The 14796-nt window shown below is 36.8% G+C and overlaps 2 protein-coding genes across 2 annotated transcripts; both read right to left on the bottom strand.

Moving 5' to 3' along the window:
• Nucleotides 1-3437: 3437 nt before the first annotated feature.
• On the bottom strand, nucleotides 3438-5963 carry LOC149946856 (uncharacterized). Its single transcript, XM_090170836.1, has 6 exons — nucleotides 5837-5963; nucleotides 4408-4475; nucleotides 4198-4299; nucleotides 3752-3799; nucleotides 3626-3688; nucleotides 3438-3561 (listed from the first exon to the last, which is right to left on the bottom strand). The coding sequence occupies exons 1-6, from the start codon at nucleotides 5961-5963 to the stop codon at nucleotides 3526-3528; spliced, it is 444 nt and encodes a 147-aa protein (XP_090026962.1). The 3' UTR covers nucleotides 3438-3525.
• Nucleotides 5964-6996: 1033 nt separating this feature from the next.
• Nucleotides 6997-10870, bottom strand: LOC149946855 (uncharacterized). The gene is made up of 2 exons (XM_090172551.1): nucleotides 10835-10870; nucleotides 6997-7775 (listed from the first exon to the last, which is right to left on the bottom strand). The coding sequence occupies exon 2, from the start codon at nucleotides 7761-7763 to the stop codon at nucleotides 7203-7205; it is 561 nt and encodes a 186-aa protein (XP_090028677.1). The 5' UTR covers nucleotides 7764-7775; nucleotides 10835-10870; the 3' UTR covers nucleotides 6997-7202.
• Between the last annotated feature and the right edge of the window lie 3926 nt (nucleotides 10871-14796).

Below are 14796 nucleotides of genomic sequence, written 5' to 3'. Positions count from 1 at the left end.
CTCTCTCCCCATCTTTGCACGTAGACTTCGAAACAAACGTCTCCAACGCTGAGAAGGTCCCACTTGACAATAATTTACCCTTTCACCTTCCTCTTTCGATTCGAAGGGGACGACGCGCTGGGGTAGGGGGAGATTGACCACCCTCCCTCGCTCATTATTAGGTCTATTCTATCCACCCGAATAAAATTTCTACCCAATATAAGAGGGGATCAGACAGTGGCGCCGCCAGGATTTTTTCCCCTGTAGGCACTTCAATTTTGGGCCCCCTCTTGCCCACTAATTTTTAATATATCTACTTTAACCATAAGTAACATAATAAACATAAGTATGCCACTACCTATTTACCTAATGCATTTTTTAATAATGGTCTGTTTCGACATTGTAAATTATTATGTGACTAAAGACTAATAACTCTCCGCGAATTCCTCTTAGTCTTTGGAAATCGCCGAGTGATACAGCCAAGGCCCATTAAAAATTGAAATGCTTTCCAAAATGTAAATAACGCCTACTATGTGTGAAAATATGTATGCATTATTATATAAAGAGATAAAAATAACTATTATAAACATTAAACATTAGCTAGTTATTTTCGAATTTAAAACATGTGTGTTCGCTTGTATGAATAACCATCTGAAACTATACTACTACTATAACTAACAAAGTTACTTTGTCAACTTATATACAGGGTGATTCAATAGTCAGTACAGAAATTTCTGGTGGTTGTAGGGGATGAGCTGAGAAGTATGCAGGTTTTTGTCGCGTTTCTCTGCGACGAGTTTAAAGAGCGCTAGAGGGCTTCAAAGTTTGACCTACTACCCCCTGGAAGTAGGCTGCTGTAAAAACGCACCCACGAAGCAGGAAAAAACTATTTCAGAGCTTATTACCTACCCATTCGAAACAATCACGAGATTGAACGGCATCGCTAGTCATTATAGTGGACTCAAAATATCGTTTAATAGATCCAGACTGGCTCTTAATTAGAGTGTCTTCCATTTTGCGTTTTCTCCTTTTTTGGAAACCAGACGAGATTTTTCTCAAACTCATTTTAAACTAGGTTGTCTCAATAGAGGTCTCAAAATTAATTTAATCCTACACTATTTTACAACTATGATCGCGAGTTCTAAATTGCTGCTTTATCGTACGAAAACAGACTTGAAAATGAAGATATCTGAAAATGGTAAAGCATTTTTGAAATAGGCTCTACAAACCTAAAAACAGACTGTTAACAAAAACGAGTAAGTGAGTCACCTTTTTGTTTTGAAATAATACACTACATGTCTACATCTCTGCCACTGACGGTCATTTTAAAATAGTCGTCAAAAAATAGCGAAGAGAACTATATACAAGCCTTAAATCTACTCACCAGATAGCTTGTTGTTTGATTATTTTTCTCTCTGTCGCACCTGTGCGATTTCGTGTTTCGTCTAGCCACGCGCGTAACTCCCCCTCAGCGGGAGGAGAAGTGACGGCCGCGTAAGGCACCCCTTGCGTTTTTGCTTACGCGCTTACCCCCTGGTATTATAAATGGGTATTATCCTTTTTAAATGGAGTAAATATAAACCCATAAAATATGTGCATTAATTGATATGAAAAAATAGGGCCCCCTTTTTTTAATACGTTTGGGGCCCCCTCTAGTTTTCCACGTAGGCACGTGCCTACTCGTGCCTATTGCTGGCGGCGCCACTGGGATCAGACGTTGAACTACAAGAAAACGCTGCCGGCGAATGCCGTTGGCCCACTTTATGGAAAGTCTCATACTGCCTGCGACACGACACATGATACGGCCAAATCTAACGGTTTTCGCTCATTTCCCTCCCTTTATTTTCTCAAAAATGGGGATAAAATTATCACCCAAGAGAGAGACGGAGGAACCAGAGTGTAACAAGCCTAGAAACTAATGTTCCAAAGCTTGGAACCGTAACAATGAGGGACTTTTCCCGCCAAATGTTCCGACAGCAAACGTTTTACCAAGGGAGTATTCGGAATTCCTCCCTTGTTACTGGCTTTTCAAACGTCAGAATATTGCCGATGCTCACTTCTTTTCATGGATGTACATCCATTTAAGTAGAAGGCCTGCCTGCCCCGTTTCCCGGCTCGGGACAGTGTCGTTTGATATATACAGGCTTCCGACATAACAAACCAAATTCTGATGGACCTGCCTAGATTTTCCTACAGGATTCTGATGAAAAGTTTGCTGAGTTGGTTGAGGAGTGACTGCAACGCTCAACCAATTAGCAGACTGTCTCTGAATCCGATAATGCCAATATCCTGATCCGTTAGGCCTATTCCCATAGCACCCAACGCACCCAGAGATACAGTGGCTGTCTAACTCACCACACTACCAGTAACAGAGAGCGCTGGCCCAAACTGTTCTGAAGTTCTATTTTAAGCCAGAGTTGGCTATAGAGATTCTGAAGTGTTAGGTGGGGGGTTATAAATGGCTTGCGCAAGAACGTCAGATTGAATAATCTTGGCCTCCTGTGACAACTCTTTCAGGGTGGTGATTACATTACCCCTTAAGTGGTGACATTGCCGTAACACTCGAGCTACCTTATCTGCCTCGGTGGCGTTTCCCCCAATACGACCGTGGTTCATCCGCCCATTGAGTGTTTGTATCCAACTCAATTTGTACTCCTGGTGTAATAGTTCACCGTGGAAACACTCCTTGAAACGACAAACAAAGTGTATGCATGACGGTAATACCTGAGAGAGGATATCCCCTTCGCTGTACCCCTTAATCGCCTGATACCAGTATATAGAGAGCCTCCAGGAATTCCAACGCAGACTTCAAATAGGGAGGACATTCAATAATAGACTTTGTTCAACCTTAAAATGAGGAAGCCGCCTTTTTGTACAACTTATGACTATTGTGGTTGTTTTCCAAAATCAAAATGAGCGGTAATCGTGGCACTCACATTTTGTCAAAGTCTATAGCGTACAAATTGTACTGGAAAGTAGATTAAAAACCAAAACGATTGGATTATAGAGATTTTCGCATTTGAACCCCTTACATATTAATCTTTGTAGCATAATAACTCAAAAGTGGGCCTCTGTATAAAATGTTCATATAAAAAAAATTAAATGTAACCTTGTTTCACACGGAACGTACAATAAATAGACGCCAAAATATAAGATTCTTACAATCCTTGTGCTATTGAAAAGGTTACCATGGAAACGAAATCTCGTGATCGCGAGGTACGAGCTAAACTATGGATTTCCAAAGCCAGAAATTCGGCATGTTTTCGAAATCGGCTTCACTAACTTCTTAAAAAATGTTGACACGTTTTTCGTTGGAGGTGACGTTATTATCTTCATATACCGTGAATAAGGTTTCATTTAAGAAAATGCTTTTAAGGTATAATTACGAGTGATGCACAATACGTATGATATTACAGATTTAAAATTGGCTTCACTCATAAATATTTTATTTGACTTAGAAAAAATGTTACAACACCGCTATGGGTGTGTTTTGATTTCATAAAAAGTGTTATTTTAGGTGTAGTCACCATTTTCAGTTATGCACTACTATTTTCGGTCTCCACCAGCTGTCATCAGGCATTTCTAAAAGTAAATAATAAATATCTTAAGTTATTTCGCTGCTATGAAATATCTCCCCGTACCTTACCTTAACCAGTTTCCTCTGCGCTCTGAAATCCTTTCTGTCTTCGGCTGTTCTGGATTCGGGATGCTAACAAATTCAAATGTATTTATTATTTGATGTCAGACAAAATTTCATTTCATAAATTCTTACTTTTTCATTCTTCAATTTTTCTCGTTGATTGAAATGACACCTTACGTACTAAGAATATTTAATTAAAACACCACAGTTAGTTCCCATAAAAATAAATCACTTTTTACTCTCTCAGAACACATTGCAATTTTTAAAATGCACAAAACGGAAGATGACGATTCCTTACAAATGTTAATAGTCTTACTTACATTATTAATTGTTTTAAGGTATTTTTATTAAAAACTTTTCAAACCAACCAAAAAATTATTGACTTTTAAATTATCACCCTACATATTTAATTTATATCAAACGTCTAATTCTTTAGGTACAAGTCTGTAAAATGTGTTTTGAGCTTTCATTATTTGTCAGTAAATGATGTTACTGTACAAATAAACCTAACACAATGTTTGTATAACGCTATGTGTTCGAATTCTAGCAGAAACAACTATTTCTATGGAAGAATATACCTTCATCATTTCCTCGTAATTCGTGCAAAGTTTGGTCATTATTTCTGGAATATTTTCGTTTGGGTAAACCTCTTGTTTGCAAGCTGCCATAATTTTCTTTGACTGAAAAATAATTTTTATTAAACGTTATGGTCAAACTTATATAGGAACGTATTAAATGACATATTGTTATGGATGTAGAAAAGACATTGTATTAGAGTAACGACTTACTATTTCAGGAGCGTGTTTATCAACACATTCGCTTATCACCTGGAGACCATCTTGAGTGGCTGACATTGCTAAAATTTAGACAAGTAAAATTTACCACAAAAATTTAAATCAGTGAAACCACCCACACTCGTGGATGGACCCTATGAAAAACCAAATTCACGAAACAAATTTTATCCGCTATGGTGGTACGCATTTTGTAAATTGGGGCCCTTCCAAAACATAGATGACTTACATGTAACTTTTTCTTTTTTTAACAAGATCTTAGATGCTGGGATAAGCTAGAATATTGTATCAGAACGGATATAATAATCGCGTGGTTTCCCATTTATTGAAAATCACCTCGTTTAAGCCTTTTTGCCCAATAAACGATTTCTAAATGGATCATTTACCTTATTTTGTACTTCAAAATAACATTCAGTAAAAATTAACAAAATGGAATTACACTGTATATTTGGAATAAGGTTTGAATCATACTTAATAATTACCTTGAGACCTAATATTTCTTATATTAATTGATAATGTTTTTCTAAGTTGGAACAGAATAACTAATGTCGTTGTTACAAAGGAATTTTTAATAGTTTTAAGAGGGAAGAGTACTTTTGGGCTGAAGTAGAAAATTTATGATTTAATATTTACACGCTGAAGTGTTTTTCTCAAACCTAGCATTCCTCTTATTTTCCAAATAAAAGCAGTCATTTTTAATTGTTTATTTAAGTGTATTTGGCGTGAATCAAGATTATTTTCCTACGTCTGGTGGGATCTCAATAAAAACGGTCAGGCTAATTCACTATTCCAAATTTTCAAAACTGAGAGCTTTCTCTATTCGAGACTAATATTTCGAATTAAAAATAAATAAAACGTTGTACTTGATCTTGAACTGGTACTTGACAATGCTTTTGGTACTTTCTCTTTAATAATGTTGCTTAAAACTCTTGCTAATACGTACAATTTAAAAAGATACAAGCCATTGTAGATTACGTTGAATAAATTGCAACAACTACGCATCAATATTTTAATTAATAGAGATTTTTTCATACAATAAAACGCCTTTAGCTGATTAATTTCCCTACGCAAATGATTTAATTACGATTTATTCCTTGTTAAACACTCACAGCATTAAAACCAAAATGTCTAGAGCAGCGGTTCCCAATTTTATTTTGCTATGGAACCCTAAATTATCCACCTAATTCTGGCGGAACCCCAACTCATTTTTTTTACTCATTTTAAACTCTTGACACAAACAAAGATGGTCGCGCTGCGAATTCTCGGAACCCCTGTGACCCTTTTACGGAACCCCAGGATTCCGCGGAACACCTTTTGGGAACCGCTGGTCTAGAGTCTAGGGATTTATTTTACTCGTAGTTGGCGTTTTTTTTCTCTTAACAGATAAATCGACTACGAACTAAATATATTGAAAAAATTAATTTACCGCAAACACGCTTGAAGAGCTTCTTTCGGTTTTCGTATTTCATTTTTCCTTGAACATCGTTTCTAGCCAAAATAACGACCATTAAAACGAAAGATACCCATACTGACGTGTCTCTAATTCTCCACATTTTCCCGTCGTTTCTATTTTAAAATAATAGCGAAGAACTGTACTTCATTCTCGTCGAAAGTGAGATAATCTGGAGTGGAAACCCGGCTTTTCCCGGCTATTTCGAAAGAGCTGATTAAACAAAGGGAGTTCGATTTGGCGTTATTTCCCTCATTGCAATATGTACATATTGTTTGCCCAGTGGGTAAAAAGTACTTATTTTTCAATGTAAGTACAATCAGCGAAATGGCCTATGAAAATGACGTAACGACGTAGTTGTTAACTGCTTAACGGCACACTCACCCGCATATTCGATAAAATTTAAGCACGGATTTCATATTTGACAAAACCTTCGTCGGTATTGGCTTCTAAAAGGTACATCTGAAACCTATATCACGGTTAATTAAAAGTTGAAATTTTTTATGGTCTTATTTTATTTGTAAGATGATTTTAATATTTAATCTAAGTTGGCTAGGGAATTAATGTACCTAAAAAGTTGGTTACTGAGAGACCTTACCAAAACAAGTATTTATACAAATATATCAATTATGGCTAAACCATTTAATAATCGTCAATGAACATAATTTTGGCTGTAGATTTATCAATGTTCAATCGCTTGCGATTCTAATAAACCAATTAATTTGTAAGGTCTTCTAAGAACAGTTTTATTCCAAATATTTGGTTATCCCAACTATATGGCCTATCAGAAAAACCTTACATTTGTACTTTATTCCCAGTAAAGCAAAGTCAAAAATGTTCTCACAACATTTTCTGTATAAAACATTGATATTCTAGAAAAAGTAAAATTTTTATTAATTCTGTTTGTGATTTAAATTTTGTTTACCTGTAAATTATACTTAATGCATATTACATGTAATATAATTATTTATAATAATCAGCTAGACTAATACCCAATGCTCCACCACAAGCCCAAGTCAGCTAGCGAATTTTAATACCTATAATTCAGGTGACCGGGGTTAACTTCGAACGAAGGTGGTGGAAAGCCCTTCATGCCACGCCAACAGCTCCATACAATCACTAATAAACTCTACAAGTTATTATGTGCCATAAATGTATTTTATTTATAAAACATACTTGTGTGTACTATAAATACATACAAAACATAATATAAGAAACGGTTAAACAGAATATTTTATTAAATTGTTTAAAAGTTCCTAATAGCATTTTAAAATTAATAATATGTGATCGATTTAAAATTAATAGTCAATGTTACTTATTTAAAGTAATCTAAGCAATAAAATTATTTGGAACCTAGCAGTTCTTCGAAGAAAGCGCTAAATTTGACACTCCACAGTCCTATTTTGGTTTTCTTGGCCTTGGCTTCAGCGTTGTTCAACGCTACCCGAATATCACCATACTCAGCGCCACTTTTCCGATAAACTTTGGCGAGACCCTCTTTGACCAAGGTCAGCGACACGTGTTCACCGTTAACGACAAAAGAGGCGAGATATCGATCGAATCGATCTTTCGAAAAGATTGTCATTGTAAAACTCTTGTTCAGGACCAAATCGGAAAGTCGTTTTTTGGCTTCCAGGGCAAAAGGTTCCGCCGGAAGACCCTGTCGTTCCACTTCGGGAGCGTCCACTCCCATCAGGCGCACTTTCCAGGTCTTGTCGTTTTCATTTGTGCTGTTCGCCGGCCGAAATCGCAAGGTGTCGCCGTCATGCACCGAAACCACGGTCCCTTTGATTTTAATTCTCTCTTTAGCATACTCCTGAAAATCATTCGCACTTTCAAGGGCGAGATTATCAGTCACAATCGTCAAAAAGAAGCAGACCAATGGTAGTATTTTCCAAAACATCGTTTCGAATTTCTACAGATTAGATTAAATAGTGTAGTCGGTGAAAAATGGTTTGTAAGTTTTGGTTGGATACACTCAGAATTTTTTATAAAATGCCCAGACCAGTGGATTTATTCGGCTATATCCGGATATTATTGATAATTTACCTACCAAATTGTCGTGGATTTTTAAAAGGTAGTGTTCGGCCTGCAATTTTCTCAATTATGGTTAATATTATACAGGTGAACTCTTCTTTCGAAACTTGTAGAAGAGAGGTTTGTACACAATACATGTACGGCTAAATTCAGCTACTAGATATCTTTACACGTGTTTTTTTAGTATTCCTATTAGCACTGAAACTGAAAGAAGGCCGAACCTAAATGAAAAGTTCTAGAATTTAGTTCACAATTTTTTACACATCCCGCTTTTACAGCAATAGAGGCGCCATTTGACAATTTCTAAATAGACCCTGTTGCGAGCTTAGCTTATCAACTTATGGGATAGTTTGGAACAAAATGCGTAACTGACATGTTTGTGAAAAGGAGAAGAAACTGGTTAAATTTAACATTTATCTCAACATCAAATATAAATGCCAAAACGGATGCTACATAATAAATTTTAAACACGTTTTCTAGTTAAAGGAAAAGTCCCGGTTCGGTAAAACTTGGATCTATTTGAAAGAGCATGTTTAAATATACTAAAAAATATCAGTCGTAAAATTGTATCTTTTTCTAACGACGAGAATTAATTTTTAAACGACTGAAATCTACCCGCCAAGCGAGCTGCCATTTTCTTTCGCCTTCCCTTCGCACACCGCACGCGGAGCAAGCGCGCGCAGGAAACAGAGTGCTGTTATAGCGCGAACAGAAGCGGGATTAAAGTCCTAAAACGTCACCGTGAAAGGAAATGGCAGATTGCTTGGCAGGTAAATTTCGCTCGTTTAAAAATTAATTTATCATCATTAAAAAATAAACAATTTTACGACTGATATTTTTGAGTATATTTAAACATGCTCTTTCAAATAGATCCAAGTTTTACCCAACCTGGACTTTTCCTTTAAATATTATTAAACAATCTAAACATACTTATATATAAAAACAGTCTCTGTGATATTATATCACTGACAAGGAGATGACCCGAGGTGATAATTACCGATTTTGATCAAACTCGGGTATAGTGTACACCTCCATGTACCTTAAAAAACCTGCAAGGGAAAAGTTGCGACGGACTTTCGTTTTGCCATTGCAACCGAAAACGTTTTTGACATCATGATTTGGGATTTTTCCATTGAATATAACATGGGAATCTAAAGGATTTTAAGGGTCCCCCCCTGTGAAACATTTTAAAAAATGAAATTTATTGAATATTTCCAAAACATTAAAAAAAATTAAATTGATTTTAAAAATTAAATTTAATCAAGTTTAAATGCAATTTGGTCAATTGGGGGTCCCTTAAATTCCTTCAGATTCCCATGTTATTTTCAACGGAAATAATTCCAAATCATGTTGTCAAAAACGTTTTCGGTTGCCATGGCAAAACGAAAGCCCGACGCAACTTTCCCCTTGCAGGTTTTTCAAGTTACATGGAGGTGTACATTATACCCGACTTTGAACAAAATCGGTGATTATCACCTCGGGTCGTCTCCTTGTGAGTACTGTATGCGGTTAAATGCTTAAGACTTTCTGCTTGTGCTTCTATCATATCCTGCTTTATCTATAAAAGTCATCAATTAAAATCCAAAGGTATTTGGTTTCTCGTCAGTCCTGTGAAGGATTTCTGGCTTTACTAGGATTTATAGGGCAATCTAATTTCTAATAAACTCGAAATTCAAGTGAAGACAGAAGTTTTTCGCAGTTCTGATGAGCCTCGAAAGCGCGAAACCAGTCCACTGTTTTGACATAGAAAAAATTCGGATTTTGATGTGGTTTAATTTATAAATCAGGGTTTATTTAACTGGATTGGATAGTTCTCGGCCAACCTACTTTTCTCAAGAAAGAAATTTTGAGAAAGCGATTATTTAACCTTTTTTTTACTCCATACAATGCGTTACGGGCAAGTATTTAAGGGTACATGTTTTATGGGTCCCAATTTATAAAATGCGAGGGCTCGGACATTTTCCAAAATCCCGTACACTTTGTCTAAAATCGCAAAATCTTTTAACTCTCTCTATGGTAAATTAACACTGAAATCCCAAAATCACTTAAAAAATAAAGATAAAATCGCCAAAATCTCTACGAAATCCTGAAATCCCGTACAAAATAATGACAAGCGTCCGACCCCTCGGTAAAATGTGTATCATGAACCGGCTTCATAAAGTGTTTCCTTTCAAAGATATTGGTTTCTAAACCCATTTAAGGCCATCCGTACAATAAGCGCCTATCCGATTATTTGTTACTGGCAAAATGTGCCATATTAACTACAGACCGGAGTTGAAATTTGTAAATCAATTTCTTTAATCGGTATTTCTATGTTTAATTTTGATAATTAAAAGCATTAGTGACGACCAAATTTTATTTTAACTTTATTTGGAACAGTATCAATACTGTACTGCACAATAGCGTGTATCCCTTGTCAGACTTATCTGGCCTCTAAAAGCACAATAATTAATTTCTGCAACATGTTATAAATTTTATCGCTGCTTTGATAAAAAACAACTGATCAATTTATGAAAACAATTTGGTTCAAGTAAGAATAAAGTTCGTCAGTTTAAACGCTGTGTCCATGTTAATTTCACATTTTTTACTCATTGGGACTATGTCCCCTTTTCAGTATATTCTAAAGAATTGTTAAGATCTTTTTAGAGACGATATGTAGGCTTTTAAGTATTCAAAGAATATATTTTAAGAAAATCTTTAAATAGTCGTTCTTAAGGATTTCTATAGTTATTAGGTTTACCTATTCTAAAGCAAATATTTTAAAGGAATTATGAACGAATTTCACATTTCTTCCACTAGCTTTACAAGAAGCTAGGTTTGATTGGCGTTAGTTACGTTTAAAACCAGTCATAGCGCGTGTTAGCAGAGGTTCATTTCGATTTAGTTCATGCTCCCTTTAAGAAAAATAAAATAATGAAGTATTATCTACATATTTACCCTAGAATGTAACTTTTTAATATTTAAAAATTTTGTGCCAGTACATTAATTACCAAAAAATAAAAAATTCTGATATTTATCGTTATTAAATTTTACGGAAATTAAAGTAAAAATCGGAGGGTTTCATTTAAGAACGATACGAACCTTACGTATCCTTTGATATAAAAGTGTTGGGGCTCACGTATTGTGGTATTTTATACCGCTATTTTGAAACTAAAACCATTGAAGATAACAGCGCAACTCCCTCGTTTCAGATTACACTGAAGATACGAGAGGAAAACCGGATTAAATACTTTATCGAAATATGAAAGCATTGTGAAGGACTTTGTTTCGAATTAATATTTGTACTCGCGTTATATCTTATCGCTTGAATATCGTCATCAACAGCTCATAAAACTAGGAATTTATAATTTATGTTAGTTAAGACCGACAATAGTGATAAGCTCAAATATAACCTAAGAATTGTATATACTACGGCTACCTAGATCAAAATGCAGTGCCTAAGGACAATAAGTCTGATATTGATAACAAGTGTTTAATTCTCAATGGTCCAGCTCAAGAAACCATTTACAAATATTATTTACACATTTTACCTATAACTCTTTTAACCACCGCAGATTAAAACCAAATTATTCAATTATTAAATTAGTACAATGGACTTTAAAGATCTTAATCAACTTAGAATGGAACCTATTTTAAGCACGTAAGGCAACGCCATAGGGTATAGCTAAAATTGCATTTTATCGTTCTTTCACGTTGGTAAAATTTAAAAAGAAAGTATTTTTAGCATATTTGTCCGGCTTATTGAATTTAAATGTTTGTCTAGTTCATACTTTTCTATTCTTAAGGTTTTTTTTAAGTTTGCAAAAGAAAATTTATCCGAAATGCATTAATTAAACCACCGTTGACTCAACTTGACTGAATGAGAGATTGTGTGAAACCATTCTTTATTTCGAAGGTAGAAGTTGTGAACGATTGATACTTGATGGAAATTAAAATAAATATATTTAAAACTTCAAATTTACAGACCCTTTCGAGCCGTGGTCCTTCAGCTCGAATGATAAATTACGCCGAAGCACAGAAGCAAATTGTTAAATTATACACGACAGTTGGTTTTAAGAGAAGGTTCAGTCGAAATTCACGCATACAGTTAAGTGACACTTTCAAACTGCCCCCCCCCCCCAAATTTAAATTTTAAACATCGGCAGTTCTGTGTTGTCAAATTGTTTGAAAGTATTTTAATATTGTTTGAAAAATAATTTTATTTTTTAGGAAGTTAGACTAATTAGTTATACTTAGCGGCAACTGGTGTTAATTCGTAATTTCCAATAACATCGGATTATTTTCCAAGACTTTAAGAAATAATCTACGATACCAACGGCATACCATTATATTTAATGGCGATTTATATGTTTTCAAGGTATGCAAAATATAGCACCGACAAGATTAAAGGTTTTTATTTAAAAAATATGTATCTTTAGAACAATTTTTTTAAAGGTATAGATAAATAGTTTAATAGTTATAATAATTGTTTGTTTCTTTTAATCAGTTCTCAGGTTTTTTTCTGACAAAACACATGAGTGACACATGGTCGTGCTGCAAAACCCACAATACAGCTAAAGGACTTTTAGATATCACCCCGAATGTCTTTATTAAATTCGTATCTAACTTAGTTCCCGGTCGTATGTCTGATGTTGAGCTAACTCAAGATTCAGGGTTCCTGGATCTACTGGAATCAGATGAGGTGGTAATGGCTGATAGTGCTTCTATCTATAACCGTTATATTTTCTATAGGGCCCAATTGATTTATTTTAGTGATCCTTTTCTTACCCTGAGCTTTTCCTATAATTATACCCTTTAATACATCAACGTTTGATCTGCCTTGCCCCCTACAGCCTCTTCAGACCCTAGAAATGCTCAACGTTTTAATATTCTTTGATGTTGGTTCCGAAGGGGTAGTCACTCGTAAATATTTTGTACACCTGATTTCTGATTTCCGTAAAATATTCGGTGATTACTAGTGATTTATCGTAATTTTTCAGTGATTTACAGTGATTACTCGCAATTTATCAGTGAATTCCCATGATTACCTATGATTCGTTCACCTGATTACTTAAGTGACTACCCTCTCGCTTGGTTCGCTTGATGGGGATATTAGATTTAATTTTGGAATTCAGAACATCTTCCGAATCAGGTAACCTTAACTTGACCTAGAAATGGTTTATTTCCGTCTATTGTCCATTCATACGATTATTTTCTTACGCATTTCATTGGTTGGAAAAAACGTCTAAGCCACAGTGACAGTGAGAAAGTCCAGGAAACCAAGGTAATGAAATGGAAGGCGAGACCGCGACGGACACACAACATTAGACCTATAATCACTTTTCCAGGATTTTTCTGGTCTCATATTTAAACCCTTAACAGGTTTATAATGAATATTATTCTACACCTTAAATAGCATTTGTCCTTTTAGGGTGTTTACCCCTGTAGCACACGGGAGTCGGTTACGGGTCCGTTTTGGGTCGAAACATTTGTCCTTTTAGGGTGTTTACCCCTGTAGCACACGGGAGTCGGTTACGGGTCCGTTTTGGGTCGAAACATTTGTCCTTTTAGGGTGTTTACCCCTGTAGCACACGGGAGTCGGTTACGGGTCCGTTTTGGGTCGAAACATTTGTCCTTTTAGGGTGTTTACCCCTGTAGCACACGGGAGTCGGTTACGGGTCCGTTTTGGGTCGAAACATTTGTCCTTTTAGGGTGTTTACCCCTGTAGCACACGGGAGTCGGTTACGGGTCCGTTTTGGGTCGAAACATTTGTCCTTTTAGGGTGTTTACCCCTGTAGCACACGGGAGTCGGTTACGGGTCCGTTTTGGGTCGAAACATTTGTCCTTTTAGGGTGTTTACCCCTGTAGCACACGGGAGTCGGTTACGGGTCCGTTTTGGGTCGAAACATTTGTCCTTTTAGGGTGTTTACCCCTGTAGCACACGGGAGTCGGTTACGGGTCCGTTTTGGGTCGAAACATTTGTCCTTTTAGGGTGTTTACCCCTGTAGCACACGGGAGTCGGTAACGGGTCCGTTTTGGGTCGAAACATTTGTCCTTTTAGGGTGTTTACCCCTGTAGCACACGGGAGTCGGTTACGGGTCCGTTTTGGGTCGAAACATTTGTCCTTTTAGGGTGTTTACCCCTGTAGCACACGGGAGTCGGTTACGGGTCCGTTTTGGGTCGAAACATTTGTCCTTTTAGGGTGTTTACCCCTGTAGCACACGGGAGTCGGTTACGGGTCCGTTTTGGGTCGAAACATTTGTCCTTTTAGGGTGTTTACCCCTGTAGCACACGGGAGTCGGTTACGGGTCCGTTTTGGGTCGAAACATTTGTCCTTTTAGGGTGTTTACCCCTGTAGCACACGGGAGTCGGTTACGGGTCCGTTTTGGGTCGAAACATTTGTCCTTTTAGGGTGTTTACCCCTATAGCACACGGGAGTCGGTTACGGGTCCGTTTTGGGTCGAAACATTTGTCCTTTTAGGGTGTTTACCACTGTAGCACACGGGAGTCGGTTACGGGTCCGTTTTGGGTCGAAACATTTGTCCTTTTAGGGTGTTTACCCCTGTAGCACACGGGAGTCGGTTACGGGTCCGTTTTGGGTCGAAACATTTGTCCTTTTAGGGTGTTTACCCCTATAGCACACGGGAGTCGGTTACGGGTCCGTTTTGGGTCGAAACATTTGTCCTTTTAGGGTGTTTACCCCTGTAGCACACGGGAGTCGGTTACGGGTCCGTTTTGGGTCGAAACATTTGTCCTTTTAGGGTGTTTACCCCTATAGCACACGGGAGTCGGTTACGGGTCCGTTTTGGGTCGAAACATTTGTCCTTTTAGGGTGTTTACCCCTGTAGCACACGGGAGTCGGTTACGGGTCCGTTTTGGGTCGAAACATTTGTCCTTTTAGGGTGTTTACCCCTATAGCA

The sequence above is a fragment of the Leiobunum rupestre genome, chromosome 4 (genome assembly GCF_980474605.1).
Source record: "Leiobunum rupestre chromosome 4, qqLeiRupe1.1.hap1, whole genome shotgun sequence".
NCBI lineage: Eukaryota > Metazoa > Arthropoda > Arachnida > Opiliones > Sclerosomatidae > Leiobunum > Leiobunum rupestre.
This window is presented reverse-complemented; position numbering and strand designations above follow the sequence as displayed.